At 45.1% G+C, this 27,660-nt stretch overlaps 1 protein-coding gene across 1 annotated transcript in view; it reads left to right on the plus strand.

Annotated features, from left to right (window-relative positions):
- LOC121587490 (netrin receptor UNC5C-like) overlaps positions 1 to 27,660 on the plus strand; it is a 326,918-nt gene that overhangs the window by 213,507 nt on the left and 85,751 nt on the right. Inside the window, exon 5 of the mRNA XM_041904465.2 lies at positions 20,437 to 20,617. Within this exon, the coding sequence (XP_041760399.2) occupies positions 20,437 to 20,617 (181 nt within the window). The remainder of the gene's footprint in view (positions 1 to 20,436; positions 20,618 to 27,660) is intronic.

Raw genomic sequence — 27,660 nt, forward strand, 5'->3', positions numbered from 1 at the left:
CCAAGTGGACATTCTCAATTTTTCCCCTAACCCATCTGTCTATCTCCTCATTTGAATTCCATGCTGTCACAGTCACTAGCCCATTTAAGCTTAATATCCTTGTCATCTATCGCCCTCTAGGTTCCCTTGGAGAGTTCATCAATGAGCTTGACGCCTTGATAAGTTCCTTTCCTGAGGATGGCTCACCCCTCACAGTTTTGGGGGATTTCAACCTCCCCTACGTCTACATTTGACTCATTTCTCTCTGCCTCCTTCTTTCCACTCCTCTCCTCTTTTGACCTCACCCTCTCACCGTCCCCCTACTCACAAGGCAGGCAATACGCTTGACCTCATCTTTACTAGATGCTGCTCTTCTACTAATCTCACTGCAACTCCCCTCCATGTCTCCGACCACTACTTTGTTTCCTTTCTCTCTCTCGCTCTCCTCCAACACTACTCACTCTGCCCCTACACAGATGGTAATGCGCCGCCGCAACCTTCGCTCTCTCTCTCCCACTACTCTCTCCTCTTCCATCCTATCATCTCTTCCCTCTGCTCAATCCTTCTCCCTCCAATCTCCTGATTCTGCCTCCTCAACCCTCCTCTCCTCCCTTTCTGCATCATTTGACTCTCTGTGTCCCCTATCCTCCCGGCCGGCTCGGTCCTCCCCCTCCAGCTCCGTGGCTTGATGACTCATTGCGAGCTCACAGAACAGAGCTCCGGGCAGCGGAGCGGAAATGGAAGAAAACTAAACTCCCTGCCGACCTGGCATCTTTTCACTCCCTCCTCTCTACATTTTCTTCATCTGTTTCTGCTGCTAAGGCCACTTTCTACCACTCTAAATTCCAAGCATCTGCCTCTAACCCTAGGAAGCTCTTTTGCCACATTCTCCTCCCTGCTGAATCCTCCCCCCCTCCTCTCTCTCTGTGGATGACTTCGTCAACCACTTTGAAAAGAAGGTTGACGACATCCGATCCTCGTTTGTTAAGTCTAATGACACTGCTGGTCCTACTCACACTGCCCTACCCTATGCTTTGACTTCTTTCTCCCCCTCTCTCTCCAGATAAAATCCTGCGACTTGTGACTGCAGGCCGCCCAACAACCTGCCCGCTTGACCCCATCCCCTCCTCTCTTCTCCAGACCATCTCCGGTGACCTTCTCCCCTACCTCACCTCGCTGATCAACTCATCCTTGACCGCTGGCTATGTCCCTTCCGTCTTCAAGAGAGCGAGAGTTGCACCCCTTCTCAAAAAAACCAACACTCGATCCCACTGATGTCAACAACTACAGACCAGTATCCCTTCTTTCTTTTCTTTCCAAAACTATTGAGCGTGCCGTCTTTAGCCAACTCTCTTGCTATCTCTCTCAGAATGACCTTCTTGATCCAAACCAGTCAGGTTTCAGGACTGGTCATTCAACTGAGACTGCTCTTCTCTGTGTCACGGAGGCTCTCCGCACTGCTAAAGCTAACTCTCTCTCCTCTGCTCTTGTCCCTTCTAGACCTGTCTGCTGCCTTTGATACTGTGAACCATCAGATCCTCCTCTCCACCCTCTCCGAGCTGGGCATCTCCGGCGCGGCTCACTCCTGGATTGCGTCCTACCTGACCGGTCGCTCCTACCAAGTGGCGTGGCGAGAAGCTGTCTCCGCACCACGTGCTCTCACCACTGGTGTCCCCCAGGGCTCAGTTCTAGGCCCTCTCCTATTCTCCCTATACACCAAGTCACTTGGCTCTGTCATATCCTCACATGGCCTCTCCTATCATTGCTACGCTGACGATACACAACTAATCTTCTTCTTTCCCCCTTCTGATAACCAGGTGGCGAATCGCATCTCTGCATGTCTGGCAGACATATCAGTATGGATGACGGATCACCACCTCAAGCTGAACCCTGGCAAGACGGAGCTGCTCTTCCTCCCGGGGAAGGACTGCCCGTTCCATGATCTCGCCATCACGGTTGACAACTCCGTTGTGTCCTCCTCCCAGAGTGCGAAGAGCCTTGGCGTGACCCTGGACAACACCCTGTCGTTCTCCGCTAACATCAAGGCGGTGACCCGATCCTGCAGGTTCATGCTCTACAACATTCGGAGAGTACGACCCTGCCTTACACAGGAAGCGGCACGGGTCCTAATCCAGGCACTTGTCATCTCCCGTCTGGATTACTGCAACTCGCTGTTGGCTGGCCTCCCTGCCTGTGCCATTAAACCCCTACAACTCATCCAGAATGCCGCAGCCCGTCTGGTGTTCTACCTTCCCAAGTTCTCTCACGTCACCCCCCTCCTCCGCACACTCCACTGGCTTCCAGTTGAAGCTCGCATCCGTTACAAGACCATGGTGCTTGCCTATGGAGCAGTGAGGGGAACGGCACCTCCGTACCTTCAGCCTCTGATCAGTCCCTACACCCAAACGAGGGCATTGCGTTCATCCACCTCTGGCCTGCTGGCTCCCCTTCCTCTGCGGAAGCATAGTTCCCGCTCAGCCCAGTCAAAACTGTTCGCTGCTCTGGCACCCCAATGGTGGAACAAGCTCCCTCACGACGCCAGGACAGCGGAGTCACTCACCACCTTCCGGAGACATTTGAAACGGCTTAACTACCTAGGACACTGCATCGACGAAAATGGCATTTGTCTTGATGAGGCCAAGATCCAGGCCATCACCCAGCGGGAGCCGCCAAGTAATTTGTCTGATCTGAGGAGGATCCTGGGTATGATTCACTACCTAGGCAGGTACCTACCAGGTCTAGCCGATGTCATCAAACCACTCAACGAGCTGCTCAAGTGCGAAACTACATGGAGGTCCCGTGTGGCTCAGATGGTAGAGCATGGCGTTTGCAACGCCAGGGTTGTGGGTTCGATTCCCACGGGGACCAGTATGAAAAAAGTATTAAAATGTATGCACTCAATACTGTAAGTCGTTCTGGATAAGAGTGCAGGAGGAGGCCTTTAGGAAGGTAAAGCAACTCGTCAGAGTCACCTGTACTGGCATTCTATGATATGACAAAGCCTACCATAGTCAGATCAGATGCCAGTAGTTATGGGTTAGGCGGGGTCCTACTACAGAAACAAGATGGACAGTTCAAGCCAGTAGCTTTTTTTTGATCCAGTACTGCCACAGATGCAGAGAAGCGCTATGCACAGATAGAAAAGGAGTGTCTCGCAGCCCTCTGGACATGTGAGAAGTTTACCAGATATCTCCCGTCTGGATTACTGCAACTCGCTGTTGGCTGGGCTCCCTGCCTGTGCCATTAAACCCCTACAACTCATCCAGAATGCCGCAGCCCGTCTGGTGTTCAACCTTCCCAAGTTCTCTCACGTCACCCCCCTCCTCCGCACACTCCACTGGCTTCCAGTTAAAGCTCGCATCCGTTACAAGACCATGGTGCTTGCCTATGGAGCAGTGAGGGGAACGGCACCTCCGTACCTTCAGGCTCTGATCAGTCCCTACACCCAAACGAGGGCATTGCGTTCATCCACCTCTGGCCTGCTGGCTCCCCTCCCTCTGCGGAAGCATAGTTCCCGCTCAGCCCAGTCAAAACTGTTCGCTGCTCTGGCACCCCAATGGTGGAACAAGCTCCCTCACGACGCCAGGACAGCGGAGTCACTCACCACCTTCCGGAGACATTTGAAACCCCACCTCTTTAAGGAATACCTGGGATAGGATAAAGTAATCCTTCTACCCCCCCAAAAAAAATTGTAAAGTGGTAATCCCACTGGCTATAGGGTGAATGCACCAATTTGTAAGTCGCTCTGGATAAGAGCGTCTGCTAAATGATGTAAATGTGCCCTTGAGCAAGGCACTTAACCCTAATTGCTCCTGTAAGTCGCTCTGGATAAGAGTGTCTGCTAAATGACTAAAATGTAAAATGTAAATGTATGGTCTGCCATGTAGCACGCTTCTGTCTATAACATGAGCTGGTCAGTATGTGAAGGTAATCCTTTCTAACGCTGATTTTTTGAAAGATATCATGTAGTAGAACTACATAAGTGTTGCTCTCCACTTTCTTGAGGACTGAGTTTTGAAATCAGTGGAATTAGAGTATGATAGCGAAGTAGACTGAGAAATTCTGGCGTTTGATTGCAAATATGCAGACGGAGTCGAAAAGAGAACACACAGAAGGCTGTTGTATAAAACACCTGTCTCCGGATTACATCTTCAAACTAAGGGTAACCATGGCATCCGTGACAGAGAGGGAGAAGCGTCCATCCATGTATACGGGTAAGATAGTCTAGCTAGCTACATTTTCAGATATTACAGAAAGTCGTTTTCATTTGAAGTTAAAGTGTACTGTTAGCTAGCTAACGTTAGCTGGCTGGCTCGCTAGCTAATGCTACGTGTATGATCTGTGTGTAGTTATATTATTCGTATCAGAGCCATTTGCATCGCTAGTTATAGCCTAATGTTAGCTAGCTAACATTGAACCTGCTTGGTTAGATACATAAAGATTCACGCAGGGTAGAAACTTTATTAGTTGGGATTATGGTTAATTGTTTAGCTAGCTAGCTACATGTCTAAACAAAAGACTACATTACTATGCAAGTAACCATTTCAATATAATGTTCATGATGTCACTGCGACAACTGTCGATAGACGTAACTGGTAAATTCGCTCTGGCTATATACTCCGATTTCAGAGCACTCTCGTCTGAGTATGCCAGAGCGCAGAATTACCGACAAATTTACAAACGTTCAACACCCGTTGAATTTGGCCGGTGTCAGTAAACGTTGGCAAAAAAGCTTCATTAACCTTTTCACGCATGAGTTCCAAATATCTCTAACCACTTCCCCTGTTAGGCTATGGTTAAACCCAGCACTCAGAGAAACAAAACACGACTAAGGGAGTGGAAGAAACAAAAATGCTTTTAATAAAAATTCAATTTGTCTTAGTCCAAAAAACAACTGAAGAAAAGGAACAGAGTGGGCTAGTCGGCTCCGGAGGAAGGAGAGGCTGAGGCAGGCAGGCAGGCAGGCAGGCAGGAAGGTTGGGAGGTATGTCTGAACTGAAGACAAAACAAACGACAGGTTAAGGAGAGTAAAGAGCCAGGCTGAAGACAAAGACAATTAAACTCTACTGGTGAGCTAAGTTACCGCTCTAGTAAGAACAACGATCTGGCGCCGGTGGAGAGCCATGCCCAGGAATTAGTAGTGCAGGTTGATGAGAGAATAGGATGCAGCTGCGTAGGCAGGAATCACTGGAAACAACCCGCAGCTGCACAGGAGAGGCAGATCCTGAGCACGCCCCCCGATCCACTCCAGACACACACCGGCAGACGCACCAACATAATGGGGACAAACCCACATACAGATACGACAGACAAAGAGGGGACAAAACAAGGAGGAAGGGAAACAGAAAAGGGAGAGACAAGCTGCCCACATAACATCCCCTGCATGAGTTTTTTCATGCGCGTGATGTCAGAATGCTCTCACTGTTCCAAAATGTGATTGTTACGCAACAAAACAGTTACCCGCGCTGCCCTCAAACCAAGGCACGCTGCCTGCTAATTATCTATAGGCTATGTTTCAACCTGTCCATTTCTAATTATTTTATAACCATTTTTGTTTTCTAACAACAGCTTGAATTGAGGTGTGTTCCGCCTCCTCATTAATTCACATAAGAAGTAGCCCATTTCACTGTTGCAGACAATTTATGTTTGAGGCTTTACTGAGCCGGACAAACTTCTCTCTTCAATGAGAGCCCAAGCACTTACCTAGTGTTTCCCCAGATCAAGTATGAAGGCATTGCGCATCTCTAGTCAGAACAGGCCTTGCACAAACGTTTTCCCCCAGCACATTTTCTGGCTTGTACCATTGCCTTCATGGTTGTTTTCCTTACGAATTGGACTTGTGTGCGTTCCTATCAAAGTAAGTGGCTTATTTTCTGTATATCGTGTTGTCGTTTCTGCTGCAGCTCACTGTGTGAATGTATGGATCATAATGTATTTACTGTTTTATTCACATGTTTTTAAGTACTGGTCACAAATCATGCATTCCGATTCTTGCATAGATTGTAATGGACACATATGATATGTGTAAAATACTTTTTTGAATGTTTACTGATTATGATGAGCTAATGCAAAGCTATTTGCTGGCTATGTGTGGTGCCATGTTTGTTGACATTATACAATGCATTTGGGTTGTCACGTAAGCGTCTTTCAGACCAAAGATGTTATAACAAGGGATTGTTCACTTGACTGACTTATGGTGCTTTCAAGACAACTGTGAACTCTGAAAAATACTAGGTAAAATCATGACGTCAATGATCTTCAGGTCGGAAAGTCGGAGCTCTAGAAAGAGGCCAGAGTTCCCGAGTTGGAATTCCGAGTTGGATGACCGTTCAAAACTATTTTTTCCCCGAGTTACCAGTTGTCTTGAACTCACTGAAGTCAGAAGTCGGAGATTTCCCAGTTCCCAGTTGTTTTGAACGTGGCATCAGATTGTAACTTTGGTAGCTCATGGTTGCCAACTCAGACCCCCCTTTCCAGGGGTTTTATTTTTATTTAGCGTATAAACTTCTCTTGTGTTTGCACCCAATTTTTTGATAAATCCTCCATCATAGTAATATTTCCTGCATCATATCCCCCCACGATACCTTCCCCCATTTCTACCCCCCATGGACTTGAACATCCCCCACAAATTAAATTAACCCCCCCACAAACCCCCCTAAAATGGTTTCATCCCTGTTTAGCTTTCACGCTACGGTTAAGCTAGGCAGTAGGCTTGTATTTGGTGTGATGATTTTATTTGCTTTGTGATTTGTCAAAAACAGTAAACGACTTGTGAAGTCATGTGCTCCGGTTCTTGTATACACTGTAACAAGTACATTAATGATTTGTAATATGCTGAAAAGTGGCTAAACTAAGTTAATATTTTTCAGGCAATGAGCGCAGCCATCTTTCACTTTGTTTATTTGCGTCTTATAGTGAATGGCATTCTGGGATTAGGGATTTTTCACCAAGTCAAACATAAACAAACATGGCTGCCATCATAAAGAATTTAGCTGCTGTTAGCTTAGCTGACACGCATTTATTTTCTAAACAACATTACATTAGTATCTTTTGCTCACCAGCGATGTGGTACATTGTAAACTAGTCTAGCTGTTAGGTCGCAAACTTATGTTTAGTTTTTTTGTCAGCGCAACCTGTTATTTAGATTGGTTTTTGGAATGAGTTTGGCTGTGGATGTGTTCCGTGTGATGCTTGGATGATGAAGGTTGCATTTATCTTTTACAATAAAAGGTAAAATTGAGGAATAAAGTTTAAGACCTTTATTTTCCATCAGTACAAAAAAATATTGAGATGCTGTTCAGACAACAATGCTGTTTAGAGGCGTTTGTTGCGTCATACGTTCTGTTGTTACAGTTCCAATCACATATTTGAGATCGTACGCTGCAGGGACCACTCAACAATGATCACAAATACGTGATCAAACTCGTCAAAGGGTTCAATTGTTGCCAGCAGCACAGTTGCAGTCACCAATGCTCTGGATAACATAAAAACAGCTTAACCAGCTCTGCTAGGATGGGTAAAATGGTCAGAGTGAGCTGGAAGTAGCTAGCAAGCTAGCCAACATTAGCCAGTTACATTGGGTGCTTGACTGATGTTGTTAGGTCAGAACGCTCGGCTCAACCCTACTCCTCGGCCAGAGCGTCCAGTGTGCGCTCTGAACGCTCCGAGAGTGAAACGCTCTGAATTTACGAACGGACAATCTGACAATGCTCTGAGTTTACGAATGCCCAGAGCGCACTCTGAGCACACTCTAGCACTCCAGATTAAATTTACGAACACACCGTAGTATAAACCAGCCTTTAGCCTTGAAATCTTTGGTTGTTTAGTACATGGCCTCACATGTGAATCCTTAAAGAGATGGGTGGGTCTAAGGCTTTAGAGGGTGTGAATGATGCTGAATGGGTGTAGACAAAGAAGAGCTCTCCAGTAGGTGTACCAACACATTCAAAGGCCATTTTCTCAAAAGTGAGGTTACAAGTTCATCAACTTTCAAAGCAGTATTACTTTCCCATTGTTCCTCAACTGTAGTGTATGATATACAATTTTCTAGCTCTGAGTCTCTACTTTTATTCGATGTAAAAAACAACATTTCAAATGTTACTACATATGACCGAATCGAGCCGGTCGGTCACAAATGTTCTCACCCATCTACACACAATAACCCATAATGACAAAGTGAAAGCATGTTTTTAGAACATTTTGCAAATGTATTGAAAATGAAACACAGAAAGATCTAATTTACATAAGTATTCATACCCCTGAGTCAATACTTCGTAGAAGTGCCTTTGGCGGCGATTACAGCTTTGAGTCGTTTTGGGTGTGTCTGTATCGGCTTTGCACATCTGGATTTGGGGATTTTCTCACCTTCCTTGCAGATTTTCTCAAGCTCTGTTGAATTTGATGGGGAGCGGTGGTGAACAGCAATCTTCAAGTCTTTCCACAGATTGTCAATGGGATTCTAGTCTGGGCTTTGGCTGGGCCACTCAAGGATTTTTACGTTCTTGTTTTGAAGCCATTCCAGCGTTGCTTTCGCTGTATGCTTGGGATTATTGTCCTGTTGGAACATAAATATTCGCCACAGTCTAAGATTGTTTGTACTCTGAAGCAGGTTCTCATCAAGGATTTGCCTGTATTTGGCTCCATTCATTGTTCCCTCCATCCTTACCAGACTCCCAGTCCCTGCCACTGAAAGGCATCCCCATAGCATGATGCTGCCATCACCATGCTTCACAGAAGTGATGAACTGTGCCTGGTTTTCTCCAGACATAGCGCTTTGCATTCAGTCCAAAGAGTTACATTTTTGTCTCATTAGACCACAGAATCTTTTGCCTTATGCTCTCCGAGTATTTCACGTGCCTTTTTGCAAACTCCAGGCATGCTTTTTCTCAGGCGTGGCTTCTGTCTGGCCACTCCCCATAAAGCCCAGATTGGTGAAGTGCTGTAGAGACTGTTGTCTTTCTGGAAGGTTCTTCCATCACAGCCAAGGAACTTTGTAGTTCTGTCAGAGTGATCATTGGGTTATTGGTCACCTCCCTCACCAAGGGCCTCCTTTCCTGGTTGCTCAGTTTGGTCGGACGGACAGCTCTAGGCAGAGTATGGGTAGTTCCATATTTTTTCCATTTAAAAAATGAAGGTGACCACTGGGCTCTTGGAAACGTTCAACACTGTAGAAGTTGTTTTTTACCCTTCCTCAGATATATGCTATAGTAGTAGCCACCCTTTCCCTTGATGACAGCTTTGCACACTCTTGGCATTGGTTCACTTAAATTCAATTCCAAAGCCAAAATGCATGCTCTAGTGAGAGTAAACAATTCTGCAGCTTGGGCTGACAGATGTGGTGGTAATTTAGCACTCTCTAGGGTAGTCGCAGCCATAGTTATTGTATAAGGCACTATTGGTTCTCCTTGAATCCCCCTGGAGTCCACTGTATCTTGTCATTCATCGCCATCTTGTGGTCAGAGAGTGGCTGTACAACCTCAGCATAGTCAGACATCCAGGCTCTACAATAGCCTGCCATTCCTGTGAGTGTTTACATATGCTGTTTTGTAACTGGCTGTGGTACAGGTAGAATTGCAGCCACATGCTCTAGACCCAATTTCCTACCATTTGGTGTAATATCATGTCCTAGATACTTAACGGATTGAGACACAAGCTGCAGCTTTTTTCTTAGAAACTTTGTGGCCATTTCAGGAAGGAATACTAACAGAGTTCTGGTGTCGCATGCTTGTTGGGTTTCATATAACACAGTAACAGGTCATCAACATACTGTATTAACATACTCCCAGCGGGGGGTATGAAACCCTCAAAATGTTGCGCCAAAGCGGCAGAAAACCCTGCAGGCGGTCCGATTTCGTATATTGTAAACGCGAACCAGAACTGTGGTTGTGGAGAGACAGGAATGCTAAAGAAAGCATTAGCCAAATCAACAACTGAAAACCATTTAGCCGACGCCGGCACGGCAGATAGTACTGTAACGGGGTTTGGAACTGGAGCTCTTGCATAAACTGCATCGTTAACTGGTCTAAGATCTTGAACAAAACGCCAATCACCCGAGGCTTTCCGGACAAGAAGAATGGGACTGTTGCAGGGAGAGTCTGGAAAAGACACAATTGCTACTCTTTCTACCAATGAAGCGTGAACAGGGGTAATCCCCCGCACTGCCTCTTGACTCGGGGATACTTGCCTTGGCCAGGTCTGTGTGCTCTCAGGTGTGACGTATGTGGTTTCACCCCCAATGTCATACTTATCTTTAGCCCACAGAGAGTCTGGGAGACCAGCCAACAAAGGTGACTCAGTCTCCACAGGATTTAGACCCATCCGCTCTGCGTTCCCAGTCAGTGACCTGCAAGACAGATTTCAACCAGACACCAGTATCCTAAAAAAAAAAAATAAAGCCTGTTCTTTAGACATCTTAATACTAAGAGCACAAAACAAAACTGAGGCCCACTGTAATCTGAAGGTCGTGAGTATCTGCATAGTAAGCTTTCTTGAGGTGCAGTTTCTTTCAGCCAATTTTGTTCATAATATAAATCTCTCAAAGTATAAATCTCTCAAAGTGTAAATCTCTCAAAGTGTAAATCTCTCATCAATGGTGAGAAATGGGCGGTGCAATGTAGGTCTGTCTGTGGCATAAAACTGCCTTTCTTTTTCCAACAGCTACGGGCCGTTGAGAAAATCTCTTCAATTGGGTCACAATGTGATGCGTCAATGCACAGAGAAAATCTCTTCCTGCCAAATGTACAGGGCAAAATGCAGAGGCAATAAATCGATGTGTCCTGCACGTATCATCAATTTTAACCGGCAGGGGCATCGGGAGTAACTCTTTCATAATTACTCCCGAGACCCTCACAGTGCTAACTGATTTATTTGACATGGGAGGATTGGACAGAGTTTTAGAATTTATATGACAGACATTGCTGCGCCAGTATCTACTAGAAATTCAATTGACTCACCATTGATGAAGAGACGAACAATTGGCTCCACATGGGGCTTGAAAAAATCTTGAAATGCTGTCCAAGGGTGTCAACTGTCTCAACCTCGCGTCAGTCTGTGTGTGGGTTGTAAAGGGTCGTTTTCGTTGGCGGTCCTGTTCTCCAGTTACCTCCCCCTCGCCCTGCCCCACCCGATCCGTTCTTGCAGTCTATTGCAAAATGTCCACTCTTTCCAAAATTATAGCAGGCAAAGTTCCTGCCCTGTTGTTGCTGTCGTCCGGCCTGTCCGTCAGCACTGTCTCCTCCTCTCCCTCTACCTCTTCCTTTTCCTCTCTGTCCATCGTTTTGAGGTTCTCCCTGAGCCTGCTGCTGCTGGCACTGTCCTTGAGAATGCCAGTTGTGCATTCATCCTTTTCCATTCTCTGTTTCGTCTTATCTTCTTGAGACAGTTGCTGCCTCTCAGCGTGTTTACAGTGTTCAATGACCGTCTGTAGGGTAGTAGTGTCCCAGCCAATGTAGGTCGTCTTAACCTGTTTGCCAAGGGCTGGCAAAAGTCCATTCATCAGGGCAGCCTTCAATAGGCTGTTGTAGTCATCGGTTGCTGGTCTGATGCCACTGTATTTGCGGAAACAGTTCTCCAATCTATGCCTGTAGTCCTCCGGTGAAACGGGAGTCATTGTAGGCGGTGTGCAGAACGGGTTCCTACTGCTCTGGGGCTGCCTCTGAGGGGTCTGACGGTCCTGCAGTCATATCAGGTCTTGTTGCGGCAGTGGAGGCGGCTGAGCAGGCGAGAGACAGATTCTTCAAAACAACAACTTTTATTATAAGATTTGCAAATCTGCAAATCTGGAGCTGGTTAACAATCCCTCAAACAGTGCAGCGTTAAGAGCCCAACGAACAAGAGTTGGGTCTCAGCTTTTATAACCTTAGTCTATGCTGCAGTTTAGAAGGTGTGTGAGATCATGATTGGAACATAAGGTACAAACAAGTGATAAACCAAGTTTTGTTACTCCTTTCTGCTGATAGAATTGTCCCTGCTGCTCAAGCTAGCCTCTGTTCTCTTCATATCTCCACACAGCTGTGCCCTTAAAAGATATGAAAAGAACAGGATGGACCAAAAACTGGTCACTCTCTGGCCCTTTGTCTATGACGGCGTGACTAAGTTACTCAGAAACAAGAGAGAAAAAACACTGTCTTCTTCTTACATGAGAGAAACAGACAGTGGAAATGTACAGGTTTAAGGCTCATACAGCGCATAAGTGTAATAAAAGTTTGTACTTTTCCACGAAAAAGTCTCTAGCTCAAAGGTTTTAGAGAAGGAGTGGGCAGAAGATGTGAGAGGTGATTTGAAGGAGTCAGACGCAGGACGGTAAATCCCAGAATACAGAGTTATTCCGTAGTACAGAGTTACGCTGGATAGCGTCAAACAGTCCAGTGTGCAAAACAAGCGCACTGGAACAAAACAGGCACACGGGGAAAATATACCCTGGCAATACAAAGTACACGTAGCTCAACCAAGCTACTCTCTCCTCACATTAAACAATCACCCACAAGGGGGGCAGAGGGAACACTTATACATGTACTAATGAGGGGATATGAACCAGGTGTGTGTAATAGACAAGACAAAACAAATGGAATTATGAGATATGGAGCGGCAGTGGCTAGAAGGCCGGTGACGACGAACGCCGAAGCCTGCCCGAACAAGGAGAGGAGGCAGCTTCGGAGGAAGTTGTGACAGAAGAAAAATAATAGGAGTATAAGTGTTGCTGTTACAAGCACATTAAAACCCCAAAATTATTATCTATGGTTAGTTCAGTAGCATATGTGTCTGACTAATTGCATTAGTAGGTCAAAACTAATAAATACTCATTTGTTAATGATTGTCAATGATTTATTGTGTACATCATGAAACATGCACATACGTTTACAGCCAATTTGCATATGTACAGTGGGGAAAAAAAGTATTTAGTCTGCCACCAATTGTGCAAGTTCTCCCACTTAAAAAGATGAGAGAGGCCTGTAATTTTCATCATAGGTACACGTCAACTATGACAGACAAAAAGAGGGAAAAAAATTCCAGAAAATCACATTGTAGGATTTTTAATGAATTAATTTGCAAATTATGGTGGAAAATAAGTATTTGGTCAATAACAAAAGTTTCTCAATACTTTGTTATATACCCTTTGTTGGCAATGACACAGGTCAAACGTTTTCTGTAAGTCTTCACAAGGTTTTCACACACTGTTGCTGGTATTTTGGCCCATTCCTCCATGCAGATATCCTCTAGAGCAGTGATTTTTTGGGGCTGTCGCTGGGCAACACCGACTTTCAACTCCCTCCAAAGATTTTCTATGGGGTTGAGATCTGGAGACTGGCTAGGCCACTCCAGGACCTTGAAATACTTCTTACGAAGCCACTCCTTCGTTGCCCGGGCGGTGTGTTTGGGATCATTGTCATGCTGAAAGACCCAGCCACGTTTCATCTTCAATGCCCTTGCTGATGGAAGGAGGTTTTCACTCAAAATCTCACGATACATGGCCCATTCATTCTTTCCTTTACACGGATCAGTCGTCCTGGTCCCTTTGCAGAAAAACAGCCCCAAAGCATGATGTTTCCACCCCCATGCTTCACAGTAGGTATGGTGTTCTTTGGATGCAACTCAGCATTCTTTGTCCTCCAAACACGACGAGTTGAGTTTCATCTGACCATATGACATTCTCCCAATCCTCTTCTGGATCATCCAAATGCACTCTAGCAAACTTCAGACGGGCCTGGACATGTACTGGCTTAAGCAGGGGGACACGTCTGGCATTGCAGGATTTGAGTCCCTGGCGGCGTAGTGTGTTATTGATGGTAGGCTTTGTTACTTTGGTCCCAGCTCTCTGCAGGTCATTCACTAGGTCCCCCCGTGTGGTTCTGGGATTTTTGCTCACCGTTCTTGTGATCATTTTGACCCCACGGGGTGAGATCTTGCGTGGAGCCCCAGATCGAGGGAGATTATCAGTGGTCTTGTATGTCTTCCATTTCCTAATAATTGCTCCCACTGTTGATTTCTTCAAACCAAGCTGCTTACCTATTGCAGATTCAGTCTTCCCAGCCTGGTGCAGGTCTACAATTTTGTTTCTGGTGTCCTTTGACAGCTCTTTGGTCTTGGCCATAGTGGAGTTTGGAGTATGACTGTTTGAGGTTGTGGACAGGTGTCTTTTATACTGATAACAAGTTCAAACAGGTGCCATTAATACAGGTAACGAGTGGAGGACAGAGGAGCCTCTTAAAGAAGAAGTTACAGGTCTGTGAGAGCCAGAAATCTTGCTTGTTTGTAGGTGACCAAATACTTATTTTCCACCATAATTTGCAAAACAAATCATTAAAAATCCTACAAAGTGATTTTCTGGAGAAGAAAATTCTCAATTTGTCTGTCATAGTTGACGTGTACCTATGATGAAAATTACAGGCCTCTCTCATCTTTTTAAGTGGGAGAACTTGCACAATTGCTGACTAAATACTTTTTTCCCCCACTGTATATACACTACCGTTCAATAGTTTGGGGTCACTTAGAAATGTCCTTGTTTTCCATGAAAACATACATGACATGAGTTTGAATAGGAAATATAGCAAAATGCATAGGAAATGTAGTCATTGACAAGGTTAGAAATAATGATTTTTAATAGAAATAATAATTGTGTCAAAGAATTCTCCATTTGCAGCAATTACAGCCTTGCAGACCTTTGGCATTCTAGTTGTCAATTTGTTGAGGTAATCTGAAGAAATGTCACCCCATGCTTCCAGAAGCACCTCCCACAAGTTGGATTGGCTTGATGGGCACTTCTTACGTACCATACGGTCAAGCTGCTCCCACAACAGCTCAATAGGGTTGAGATCCGGTGACTGTGCTGGCCACTCCATTATAGACAAAATACCAGCTGACTGCTTCTTCCCTAAATAGTTATTGCATAGCTTGGAGCTGTGCTTTGGGTCATTGTCCTGTTGTAGGAGGAAATTGGCTCCCATCAAGCGCCGTCCACAGGATATGGCATGGCGTTGCATAATAGAGTGAAAGCCTTCCTTCTTCAAGATCCCTTTTACCCTGTACAAATCTCCCACTTTACCACCACCAAAGCACCCCCAGACCATCACATTACCTCCACCATGCTTGACAGATGGCATCAAGCACTCCTCAATCATCTTTTCATTTGGTCTGCATCTCACAAATGTTATTCTTTGTGATCCGAATACCTCAAACTTTGATAACTGTCCATAACACTTTTTTTCCAATCTTCCTCTGTCCAATGTCTGTGTTCTTATGCCCATCTTAATCTTTTCTTTTTATTGGCCAGTCTGAGATATGGCTTTTTCTTTGCTACTCTGCCTAGAAGGTCAGCATCCCGGAGTCGCCTCTTCTCTGTTGACGTTGAGACTGGTGTTTTGCGGGTACTATTTAATGAAGCTGCCAGTTGAGGACCTGTGAGGCGTCTGTTTCTCAAACTAGACACTCTAATGTATTTGTTCTCTTGCTCAGTTGTGCTCCTCTTTCTATTCTGGTTAGAGCCAGTTTGTGCTGTTATGTGAAGGGAGTAGTACACAGCATTGTATGAGATCTTCAGTTTCTTGGCAATTTCTCGCATGCAATAGCCTTCATTTCTCAATTCAAGAATAGACTGACGAGTTTCAGAAGAAAGTTCTTTGTTTCTGGTCATTTTGATTCTGTAATCGAACCCACAATTGCTGATGCTCCAGATATTAGTCTCAAGAAGGCCAGTTGTATTGCTTCTGTAATCAGCACAACAGTTTTCAGCTGTGCTAACATAATTGCAAAAGGGTTTTCTAATGATCAATTAGCCTTTTAAAATGATAAACTTGGATTAGCAAACACAACATACCAGTGGAACACAGGACTGATGGTTGCTGATAATGGGCATCTGTACGCTTATGTAGATATTCCATTAAAAGCTACAATAGCCATTTACAACATTAACAGTGTCTACACTGTATTTATGATCAATTTTATGTTATTTGAATGGACAATTTTCTTTCTTTTCTTTTGAAAACAAGGATATTTCTAAGTGACCCCAAACTTTTGAACGGTAGTGTATATTTCAGTATATTTCATTTTAACATGCTCATAAAATGTATAATCCCTGAAAATGTCATGTTGATAGGACATTCCTATCTTGAGAAATTTGAGTTTCATTCATTCAAGTAATTTTGGTGCTGTCACGCCCTGGCTCTAGGGACTCTTTTAAGTTGAGCCAGGGTGTGTAGAGTTTATGTTTTGTGCTCGTTGTGTATAGTCTAGTGTTTGTATATCTATGTTGGCCAGAGTGGTTCTCAATCAGAGGCAACGAGTATCAGCTGTTGCTGGTTGTCTCTGATTGGGAACCATATTTAGTCAGGTGGTTTTTCCCACAGTGTTTGTGGGATCTTGTTCCGTGTTGGTTTGTGTTTTGCACCTGTGGACGTCACGTATCGATTTGTTGTTTTGTTCGTGTATCATTTAATAAATAAGTATGTTCACCTTCCACGCTGCGCATTGGTCCTCTATATCCGACGATCGTGACAGAAGATCCCACCAATACAGGACCAAGCAGCGTGCCCAGGCAGGAGAGGAGAAGCGGCGCCAACCGGGCAGTCATCGGACAGGCGAGGGGCACCCCCAAGACATTTTTAGGGGGGGGCACATGGCAGGGACGACGGGGCCACTGGAGGCAGATAAGGGGCGAGTTGGTGGATGAGGAGAGAAGGCCACCGGGTTACGGGAGCCATTGGTGTATAGAGGGAAGGAAAATGTAGAGGCACGGCGAGAGGTACTGAAGTGTGTTGCCAGTCCGGTCCGGCCCGTTCCTGATCCCCGTGTAAGGCCAGTGGTGTGTGTTCCCAGTACGGTCCGGCCTGTTCCTGTCCATCGCGCCAAGCCTATGGTGCGCGTCGCCAGCCCGGCCCGGCCTGTTCCTGCCCCTCGCACCAAGCCTATGGTGCGCGTCGCCAGCCCGGCTCGGCCCGTTCCTGCTCCCCGCACCAAACCTGTGGTGCGCATCGCCAGCCCGGCCCGGCCTGTTCCTGCTCCCCGCACCAGGCTAGTGATGCGCGTCGCCAGCCCGGCCCGGCCTGTTCCTGCTCCCCGCACCAAGCCAATGGTGCGCGTCGCCAGCCTGGTCCGGCCTGTTCCTGCTCCCCGCACCAAACCTGTGGTGCGCATCGCCAGCCCGTGCCCGTTTCACCGGTGCCTGGTCAGGTACCGGTCAGCTGCTCCACACCGGAGCCTGAGCAATCCGCTCCACCGAAGTCCAGTCCAGCTCCAGCCAGTGGGGCTAGACCAGACCAGGGGCACTACGAGGGGGGTTAGTAGAGGGTGGTGGTCAAGCCCGCAGCCGGAACCGCCTCCGAGGAGGAATGCCCACCCAGCCCTCCCCTGTTCGGTGATGTTTAGGCGCGGTCGCAGTCCGCGCCTTTAGGGGGGGGGTACTGTCACGCCCTGGCTCTAGGGACTCTTTTAAGTTGAGCCAGGGTGTGTAGAGTTTATGTTTTGTGCTCGTTGTGTCTAGTCTAGTGTTTGTATATTTATGTTGGCCAGAGTGGTTCTCAATCAGAGGCAACGAGTATCAGCTGTTGCTGGTTGTCTCTGATTGGGAACCATATTTAGTCAGGTGGTTTTTCCCACAGTGTTTGTGGGATCTTGTTCCGTGTTGGTTTGTGTTTTGCACCTGTGGACGTCACGTATCGATCTGTTGTTTTGTTCGTGTATCATTTAATAAATAAGTATGTTCACCTTCCACGCTGCGCCTTGGTCCTCTATATCCGACGATCGTGACAGGTGCCATTTTTGGAAAACCTTTGACCCAGAAGTCAGACAAACAAATTGTAATATCTCAGTTATGGTCAGGCCTGCAGACATGAAACAAAGTGCACTGTGCTTCAGATTTCTGTTTTATCAATTGGTATGTTCAACTTATAAAGCAATGTTTATTTCACCCCCCTAACACCATATTGATGGTAAAGATGATGTTTATGTTTTAGGGGAATTTCAAAGAACAGCAATGTTGCTTTATTGTAAAACAGCTTTTGATAACCCCTTATTTTACAGCCAAGTATTTAGCATGTAGTGACGTTGAAATTACTTGTTAAAATGGCAATTACCAAATTAATAGCATATTAAATACAATTTAGTTTCTTTGAGATTTGTTGACACAATCTTAGGTTTGTACCATTTGGTACCAGGTAGTTACCAATGGTTTTGAATTATTGGTGGTTTTGTTTTACCATTCAGTAGTCGTATTGTGACATTCTTAAAAAAAAAAAAAAATGTATCTGTGTCTTATATTGCAACATACTGTATTTTGACTTTGGCTTCAGCACGCTAACAGGCATTAACCATTCTATAAACTCTCTCTCTCTCTCTCTCTCTCTCTCTCTCTCTCTCTCTCTCTCTCTCTCTCTCTCTCTCTCTGCTTCCATTCCTAATCTCAAAAGTGGTATCCCCACTGGGTTTTCGGCTCTTTCCTGCTTCCTCTTGGTCTTCACACAAGTGTTCTCGTGGGTTTGCTGATTTTGTACAGTGGGGAGTAGCCTGGAGCATTGATGAAGGCTGGGGTGAAATGTACACCTGCAGTATGGAGTTTGATGATATTTGTGGCTGCGGTGGTAGAAATGACAAAACCAAGACATTTATAAAGGAAAATAACCCCCGAGATGATGATTTGAATGACTGGTATTTTGCTCGTTAAAATCCTACGGCATAATCAAATGATTGGTCAGATATTTAAATGACGTGCTGTGATGATTATACAAATATACACTACCAGTCAAAAGTTTGGACACACCAACTCTTTCAAGGGTTTTTCTTTATTTTAACTATTTTTTACATTGTAGAATAATAGTGAAGACATCAACTGTGAAATAACACATATGGAATCATGTAGTAACCAAGAAAGTGTTAAACAAATCAAAATATATTTTATATTTGAGATTCTTCAAATAGCCACCATTTGCCTTGATGACATGTGTGTGTACATATCATATTATGACTATTCATAAATGAAACTGATATTAAATGAAATGGCAAGGCTTTGCCTGCTTGAAATAGAGACTATATAGTATGAAAAAAGGCTGGGATTTAGTGATTGAGCCTACCAGCTCCACTGCTGGATAGTGAACGGACCAAAACGTGGTTTATAGAGAGCTCAGTCTCTGTCTCAGTAAGCCTGGGTCTCAGTCCAAAGCCTGTGGATCAGTAGTTCTGTCACTGACTGTACCACTCTCCCACTCCTGTCCCATGCCTACCTGCCACAGCTAAGATTTATGTCCCTGCTCCGTTAGCATGGGATGGTGATACAATACAATGTCCTTGTTCTCATATATTCACTGATGAATGTCAGTGTGCATCTCTCAATCTAACCATACTCACCAAATATATCAGTTTCTGGGTCAAATGAGGTTCTGTGTGTGTGTGTGTATGTGTATGTTTGTATGTGTGCGCGCATGTGTGTGCACGTGCGTACGTGTGCTTGCTTGTCAAACAGGTGAATATGAGGAATATCCTCATCACCAAACCTACAGACTTTTAATCAGGATGGTTCTGGTGTGGCATGGTATTTGTGTGTGTGTGTGTGTGTGTCTTTCTGTGTGAGTGTGTGTGTGTGTGTGTGTGTCTGTGTGTGTATTTGGTATGTGAGTGGGTGTAGGTGTGTAGGGGGGTCATTACTGTCAGAGACGCAGAGCATCAAAGCAATTGATAAGTCCCACCTACTCCATTTGTCTGTTATCTTGCTCATTTGAAGCTGGCATTTTCACTTGGCTCTTTCAGCTCTTATTTCACTCCTTGCATGTGAGACAGACAGTGGAAAGTAGACACTTCAATTCCAATGCAGGGTAATAAGCTATCACCTTCACGCAGTTAAACACCTAAACAGTGACTCCCCGACACATCCTTCTGAGGTAGATGGGGAGGTTATGAACTCTGAACTCTATAACTCATTCTGAACATCCACTAGTCTGACTCTATAGCTGCTTGGACCAGCTATAGAGTCAGAAAACTTGTTCCTTTGTTTTGAGTCAGAGTGGTATTGTACTTGTATATTGTTGTTTTTTGGCATCTCCTTTAATTATTCCCATATAGCTGCATTGTCACTGCTGACAGAATTCATTCTTAAAGAGCCACTGTCTATTTCAGGGTCTGTCACTGCTAGGCGGCTCTGTGAATTTCCGTCAGAGCAAAACTTATAAGGAAAAGCCTGTGATGGTAAACTAAGAATAACACCAAATTTCCTCTCCAATGTCTGAAAATTCCATTCCCCTAAAACGTGGCATTTTATAGATTCTGACATTCATGGCGCTTGCCGTAAAAACTTTAGACAGGTTCAATTTACGAGAGCTTTGGCCGTAACTATGGCATTCAGGAAATATTAGTCTCATGAATGGAGCCAGCTTTCTCATCATGTCCTCTCCTTCATCTGGTTCGTACCTCCCTCCTTCCCTCCCTCATTCCTTCCTTCTCTCCTCATACGTACTTCTCTTTTTGTTTCAATCTCAGGTGGAGTGGTTGAAGAACGAGGAGATCATTGACCCGGCAGATGACCGTAACTTCTACATCACTATTGACCACAACCTAATAATAAAGCAGGCCAGACTGTCGGACACAGCTAACTATACGTGCGTGGCCAAAAACATTGTTGCGACGAGGAGAAGCACAACAGCTACTGTTATCGTCTGTGGTGAGTAGGCTGTCGCTCTATCTACACCTGGGTCCATATGTATTAAAGGTCCAATGCAGCCGTTTTTATCTCAATATCAAATCATTTTTAGGTAACAATTAAGTTCTGTGATTGTTTTCAATTAATTAATTTAAATGGTCAAAAATAAACAAAAATAGCTTTAGAGCAAAAAGCAATATGTCAAGAAATAATTTTGCTAGGACTGTCTGGGAGTGGTCTGAGTGGGGAGGGAAAACTGAAAACTAGCTGTTTTTGGGAGAGAGGTTTGGAACTCTCTTTCTTATTGGTTTATTGACTAATTTACCGCCTGGTGATGTCCCACCAGAACAGGTTGAAATGTCTAAAAGGGCATTATCATCATTTTCACAATTTCACAATATTATTCCAACCTCATCCTGTGAAAATATATATAAAACACAGGAAAATCTAGTTTTTCACTGCACAGGCCTTTAAGTGTCTCAGAGTGGGAGTGCTGATCTAGGATCAGTTTGACCTTTTAGATCATAAGAATGAAGATAATATGGGCAGGGTGGACCTGATCCTAGATAAGCAACTACTCTGAGACGTTTAATACATACGGCCCCTGGGCTGCCCAATACTGGGCCGTGGGTCTTAGAGTAGGAGTGCTGTTCTAGGATCAGTTTAGCCTTTTAGATCATAATGAATATGATTGTAGCCTATGGACAGGAGGGACCTGATCCTAGATCAGCACTCCTACTCTGAGATTATTTTTGAATATGGGTCCTGATCTACATGGCCTAACCAACTCTACATCATTGATCCTCAATCTTAGCATCCTTCTCTTCCATCACTTACATCCGGTCCATAAGCTACACTGTTAGAAAAAAGGGTTACAAAAGGGCTGTCCCCATAGGATAACCCTTTTTGTTTCTAAGTAGAACTCTTATGGGTTCCATGTAGAACTCTCTGTGGAAAGGGTTTTACATGGAACCCGAAAGGGTTTTTCAAAGGGTTCTGCTATGGGGACAGCCGAATAACTGTTTCAGATTCTAGATAGCACCTTTTATTCTAAGAGTGTAGGCTACATCCCAATGTATTTATAGTACAGTTGTATGTATGTACAGTGTCTCTCTAAAACATAGACAGTAATCTACCTAACTACTATCAATCACCGTAACCAGGCCATGCATTCATAAAGTGTCTGACTAGAATCTAGGATAAGTTTAGCATTTTATGTCATAATGAATAAGATTATGTGGACAGGCGGGACCTAATCCTAGATCAGCACTCCTACCATGAGATGCTTTATGAATATTGGCCCTGATCGTCATTCTGTAAAACCAAGACATATGATTTATCACCCAGAAAGTCATACACAACGCCAAACACAGACCAACCGATAAACTGACAAAACAATTACTGTACATCTCCCCACAACCATTAACACTCATCATCAGCCAACCATAGCACGCTTTCCCCCTAATCAGCACGATTAACCAAGTAAACCTCCATCTGTTCAACGTAATGAGCCTTCTCATCCAACCAACATTCTCTCTGTAACATGCCTAATGTGCACACCTGACCCTTACCAATTAAATCCCACCAAAACCGAGCCAGATCCTAAACGAGCCTGTGTATGTGTTCCAAAATGTCTGTGCACACAAGCTCAGGGTCCCCAACAAAGAATTATGTCTATGTCCCAATTATCTCCCCTTCCTCCCAAAGTGTGTACTTGTTCACTTCCCTTCACTGATTTTTAAAGAAATTACTGGTATAAGAAATATGATTTAAGCTCCCACTAGCCCATGCCTCCACCAATCCAATGCTTTAAGATTTGTGGGAAGTGTAGTGTTATGCTTTATATGAAGAATCCGGAGGCGAATATCACTTTGGTTGACTTTAATGAAACAATAAGTAACATAACACAGGAGACTGTCTTCACTGGACTTGTTACGACGGATGCACGCAGACCGACTTGCCCAATCACCTTTTATATGACGTCATGAATATACTTGCGCCATGCGCTAAAATACAATAGTTCCAATACAACACATCACACTTTCTTTTAGACTTTTAAGAAATGTGTTTCTAAAATGTCAAAACATCACATACTGTTTATAGTACATCACTCTGTAATAAACTTTTGTCTTCTAACAAACTTTTCTGTCTTTAAAGTTCAACAACTCATGAAACATCAACTCATTCTCTGTCTTTAACTTTCCTTAAAACAGTCTCTTGTTTCTTCAACATTAACTATATTCTACCCTAAGGTGAGCTGGGTGGACTGCCAGTCACCTTCATAGCTGCAGTGGGTTATTCTGCCACATAATGCCAGCTAAGTGTTAATTACTGCACATACTCTCCGTATCTGTCTGTTGGTTTGACTACTCTGCCACTAGAAGTCATGTCCACTGGAGTCTGTGGTGCTGTGACAGGATGTGGGTCGGCATCTGGAACAGGTAAGTACAACTCCGTGTCCCACTCTGGGTGTTCCTCTCCACCCTTTTGAGAAGTCTCTGAAGCACTGTGGAGGGTTTCAGGTGGCGTCGATTCCTGCGCAGCATTCCCTTGTCTGTCTGGACCAAGTATGACCTGGGTGTGTCACACTGTTGAAGCATTGAAGTGGTCTTTTTGTCCATTCTTGTTCGTCGTCCAGCTTCACGGCGACGTTGACTCCGGGCTGGAGTTTTGGAAGGGTTCTGACATTATACCTGTTGTTGTAGACACGCATGTAGCTCTGCTTTGCTCTCTGGTCGACATGTCTCACCTGCTGGAGGTCTGGCCAAGCCGGTTGTAGGTTAACCTCCAGGGTGGGGACTGTGGTGCGGAGCTGTCTGCCAAGCATGAGCTCTGCTTCACCATTTACTTGGGCGTAGTGAGGGCTAGTGATAATGTGTCTGAAATCATAGTCCTTCGAAAATTGTGTGAAAGCTCTACCTGAGAACTGGGGAGCATTGTCTGTAATTAGAATATTTGGGCATCCCCACCTGGCGAAGATGTTCTTCAGTTTAGCTCTTGTAGTTTCTCCTGACATGTCTTTGAGGTAAGCTATTTCTATACATTTAGAAAAATAGTCCACAACTACTAAGTAGTTTTGCTTGTTGAGTTCACATATGTTAGCTGCTATTCTTTCCCATGGGCGACTGGGGAGTGGAGTGGTGATCAGAGGTTCCCTCCTCTGAGTAGGTTTGGACTCCTGGCTCCTGGTTTCCTGGATGTTTTTACTTATTCCAGGCCACCACACACTACCTCTAGCTCTCTTCCGGCACTTCACAATGTCCTGATGGCCGTCGTGTATGCACTTTAACATCTCAGTTCTCATGTTTTGTGGCATTACTATTCTATCACCATACAACATGCTTGTGAGGTTGAGAGGTTCTGTCGGGAGGTGTAGTAGGCTTTTACCTTGTATGGCACTTTGCATACATTTACGTCATTTAGCAGACACTCTTATCCAGAGCGACTTACAAATAGTGCATACATTACTTTTTTATTTTCATACTGGCCCCAGTGGGAATCGAACACACAACCCTGGCGTTGCAAACGCCATGCTTTACCAACTGAGCTACCTCCCTGCCGGCCATTCCCTCCCCTACCCTGGACGACGCTGGGCCAATTGTGCGCCGCCCCATTGGTCTCCCGGTTGCGGCTGGCTACAGCAGAGCCTGGATTCGAACCAGGATCTCTAGTGGCACAGCTAGCACTGCGGTGCAGTGCCTTAGACCACTGCGCCACTCGGGAGACATACTTAGGCCATCCTGTGTTTCACCATGTGCAGCTCTGCATTCTGTTGTGTCTGCTTCTTGATGACATGGTTTGGGGATGCTTTGGTTTGGGGATGCTTTGCTGCCTCAGGACCTGGACGACTTGCCTTAATAGAAGAAACCATGAATTCTGCTCTGTATCAGAGAATTCTACAGGAGAATGTCAGACCATCCGTCTGTGAGCTGAAGCTGAAGCGCAGCTGGGTCATGCAGCAAGACAATGATCCAAAACACACAATCAAGTCTACATGAAAATTGCTAAAAAGCAACAAATTGGAAGTTTTGGAATGGCCTAGTCAAAGTCCTAATCCCAATTGAGATGTTGTGGCAGGACTTGAAACGAGCAGTTCATACTTGAAAACCCACACGTCACTGAGTTAAAGCAGTTCTGCATGGAAGAGTGGGCAAAAATTCCTCCACAGCGACGTGAGAGACTGATCAACAACTACAGGAAGCATTTGGTTGTAGTCATTGCAGCTAAAGGTGGCATAACCAGTTATTGAGTGTAAGGGGGCAATTACTTTTTCACACAGGGGAATTGGGTGTTGCATAACTTTGTTTATGAAATAAATATGTAATTGTTGTGTTATTTGTTCACTTATGTTCCCTTTATCTAATATTAGGTTTTGGTTGAAGATCTGATAATATTCAGTATCACAAATATGCAAAAGTAGAGAAAATTAGAAAGGGGGCAAATACCTTTTCATAGCACTGTATATATACACATATACATACATACATATACACATACAGTTGAAGTCGGAAGTTTACATACACTTAGGTTGGAGTCATTAAAATTTGTTTTTCGACCACTCCACAAATGTCTTGTTAACAAACTATAGTTTTGGCAAGTCAGTTAGGACATCTACTTTGTGCATGACACAAGTAATTTTTCCAACAATTGTTTACAGACAGATTATTTCACTTATACTTCACTGTATCACAATTCCAGTGGGTCAGAAGTTTACATACACTAAGTTGACTGTGCCTTTAAACACCTTGGAAAATTCCAGAAAATGATGTCATGGCTTTAGAAGCTTCTGATAGGCTAATTGACATCATTTGAGTCAGTTGGAGGTGTACCTGTGGATGTATTTCAAGGCCTACCTTCAAACCCAGTGCCTCTTTGCTTGACATCATGGAAAATCAAAAGAAATCAGCCAAGAAATCAGAAAAATAATTGTAGACCTCCACAAGTCTGGTTCATCCATGGGAGCAATTTCCAAATGTCTGAAGGTACCGCGTTCATCTGTACAAACAATAATATGCAAGTATAAACACCATGGGACCACGCAGCCATCATACCGTTCAGGAAGGAGACGCATTCTGTCTTCTAGAGATGAACGTACTTTGGTGCAAAAGTGCAAATCAATCCCAGAACAACAGCAAAGGACCTTGTGAAGATGCTGGAGGAAACAGTTACAAAAGTCTCTATATCCACAGTAAAACAGGTCCTATATTGACATAACCTGAAAGGCCACTCTGCAAGGAAGAAGCCACTGCTCCAAAACCAGACTACGGTTTGCAACTGCACATGGGGACAATGATCGTACTTTTTGGGGAAATGTCCTCTGGTCTGATGAAACAAATAGAACTGTTTGGTCATCAGACCATCGTTATGTTTGGAGGAAGAAGGGGGTTGCTTGCAAGCCGAAGAACTCCATCCCAACCGTGAAGCACGGGGGTTGCAGCATCATGCTGTGGGGGTGCTTGGCTGCAGGAGGGACTGGTGCACTTCACAAAATAGATGGCATCATGAGGAAGGAAAATTATGTGGATATATTGAAGCAACATCTCAAGACATCAGTCAGGAAGTTAAAGCTTGGTCGCAAATGGGTCTTCCAAATGGACAATGACCCCAAGCATACTTACAAAGTTGTGGCAAAATAGCTTAAGGACAACAAAGTCAAGGTAATGGAGTGGCCATCACAAAGCCCTGACCTCAATCCTATAGAAAATGTGTGGGCAGAACTGAAAAAGCGTGTGTGAGCAAGGAGGCCTACAAACCTGACACAGTTACACCAGCTCTGTCAGGAGGAATGAGCCAAAATTCACCCAATTTATTGTGGGAAGCTTGTGGAAGGCTACCCGAAATGTTTGACCCAAGTTAAACAATTAAAAGGCAATGCTACCAAATACTAATTGAGTGTATGTAAACTTCTGACCCACTGGGAATGAAATAAATTATACTCTCTACTATTATTCTGACATTTCACATTCACGCACCACTAGTTTGGTGCGGGGAGCAGGCACGGGGCGTACCGGGCTGGAGACACGCACCACTGGTTTGTTGCGGGGAGCAGGTACGGGCCGTATCGGACTGGATACACACTCCACTGGTTTGGTGCGGGGAGCAGGTACAGGGCGTACCAGGCTGGGAGGCGCACTGGTGACAGTGCGTAGAACCGGAGCAGGATATACTGGACCGTGGAGGGGTACTGGAGGTCTGGAGTGTAAAGCTGGCACAACCCGTCCTGGCTGGATGCCCACTTTCGCACGGCACGTCCTGGGCGCTGGCACAGGACGCACTGGGCTGTGAACGCGCACTGGCGACACAGTGCGTATCTCCGCATAACTTGGTTCCTCAATGAACACACGCTCCTTCTGTTGCCTGGCCAGCTCCTCTCTCCGTGCATCCACTAATTCCTTCTCCCTAAGGGTCTCCTGCAGCGCCTCCCTTTGAAGGGAGCTCTCCTGCTCTATCCTCGCTATCAGCCCCCGTAATGTGGCGGCCTCCTCTCTCAAACTGCTTATCCGCAGGTCTTGGAGGACCTCTAAAATAGCAGCCTCCTCCTCCACAGTCAGACCTTTCACGGCCTCCTGCTGCTTTGTCGACCACCCCTTGTGCCCCCCCAAAAAATGTTTTATTGGGGCGGTCTCTCAGGCTTTATTCGTCGTCGGCACCGTTGGTGTCGCCGTTGATCCGGACTCCAGCCCTTCTCCATTACCTCACCGTAACGGACGGCTTCCTCCTCGGTAATTCTCCCCCAACCGAGGAGGACATCTACCAATGTAGCTTCCCGCTGTGTCCAGGGTGTTTGCTCCTCCTGGGCATGCTGCTTGGTCCGTTGGTGGTGGGATCTTCTGTCACGTTCGTTGAGTACAGGATTGGACCAAGGTGCAGCATGGAATGCATACATGTTTATTCACTAAGTAAACACACGACAAAACAACAAAAGCAACGTAACGTGAAGCTCACAATGGCTACACACAAACACGCCAAACAAGAGTCAAGATCCCACAACATAGGTAGGCAAAATGGCTACCTAAGTATGATCCCCAATCAGAGACAACGATGGACAGCTGCCTCTGATTGGG

The sequence above is a fragment of the Coregonus clupeaformis genome, chromosome 18 (assembly GCF_020615455.1).
Source record: "Coregonus clupeaformis isolate EN_2021a chromosome 18, ASM2061545v1, whole genome shotgun sequence".
Lineage (NCBI taxonomy): Eukaryota > Metazoa > Chordata > Actinopteri > Salmoniformes > Salmonidae > Coregonus > Coregonus clupeaformis.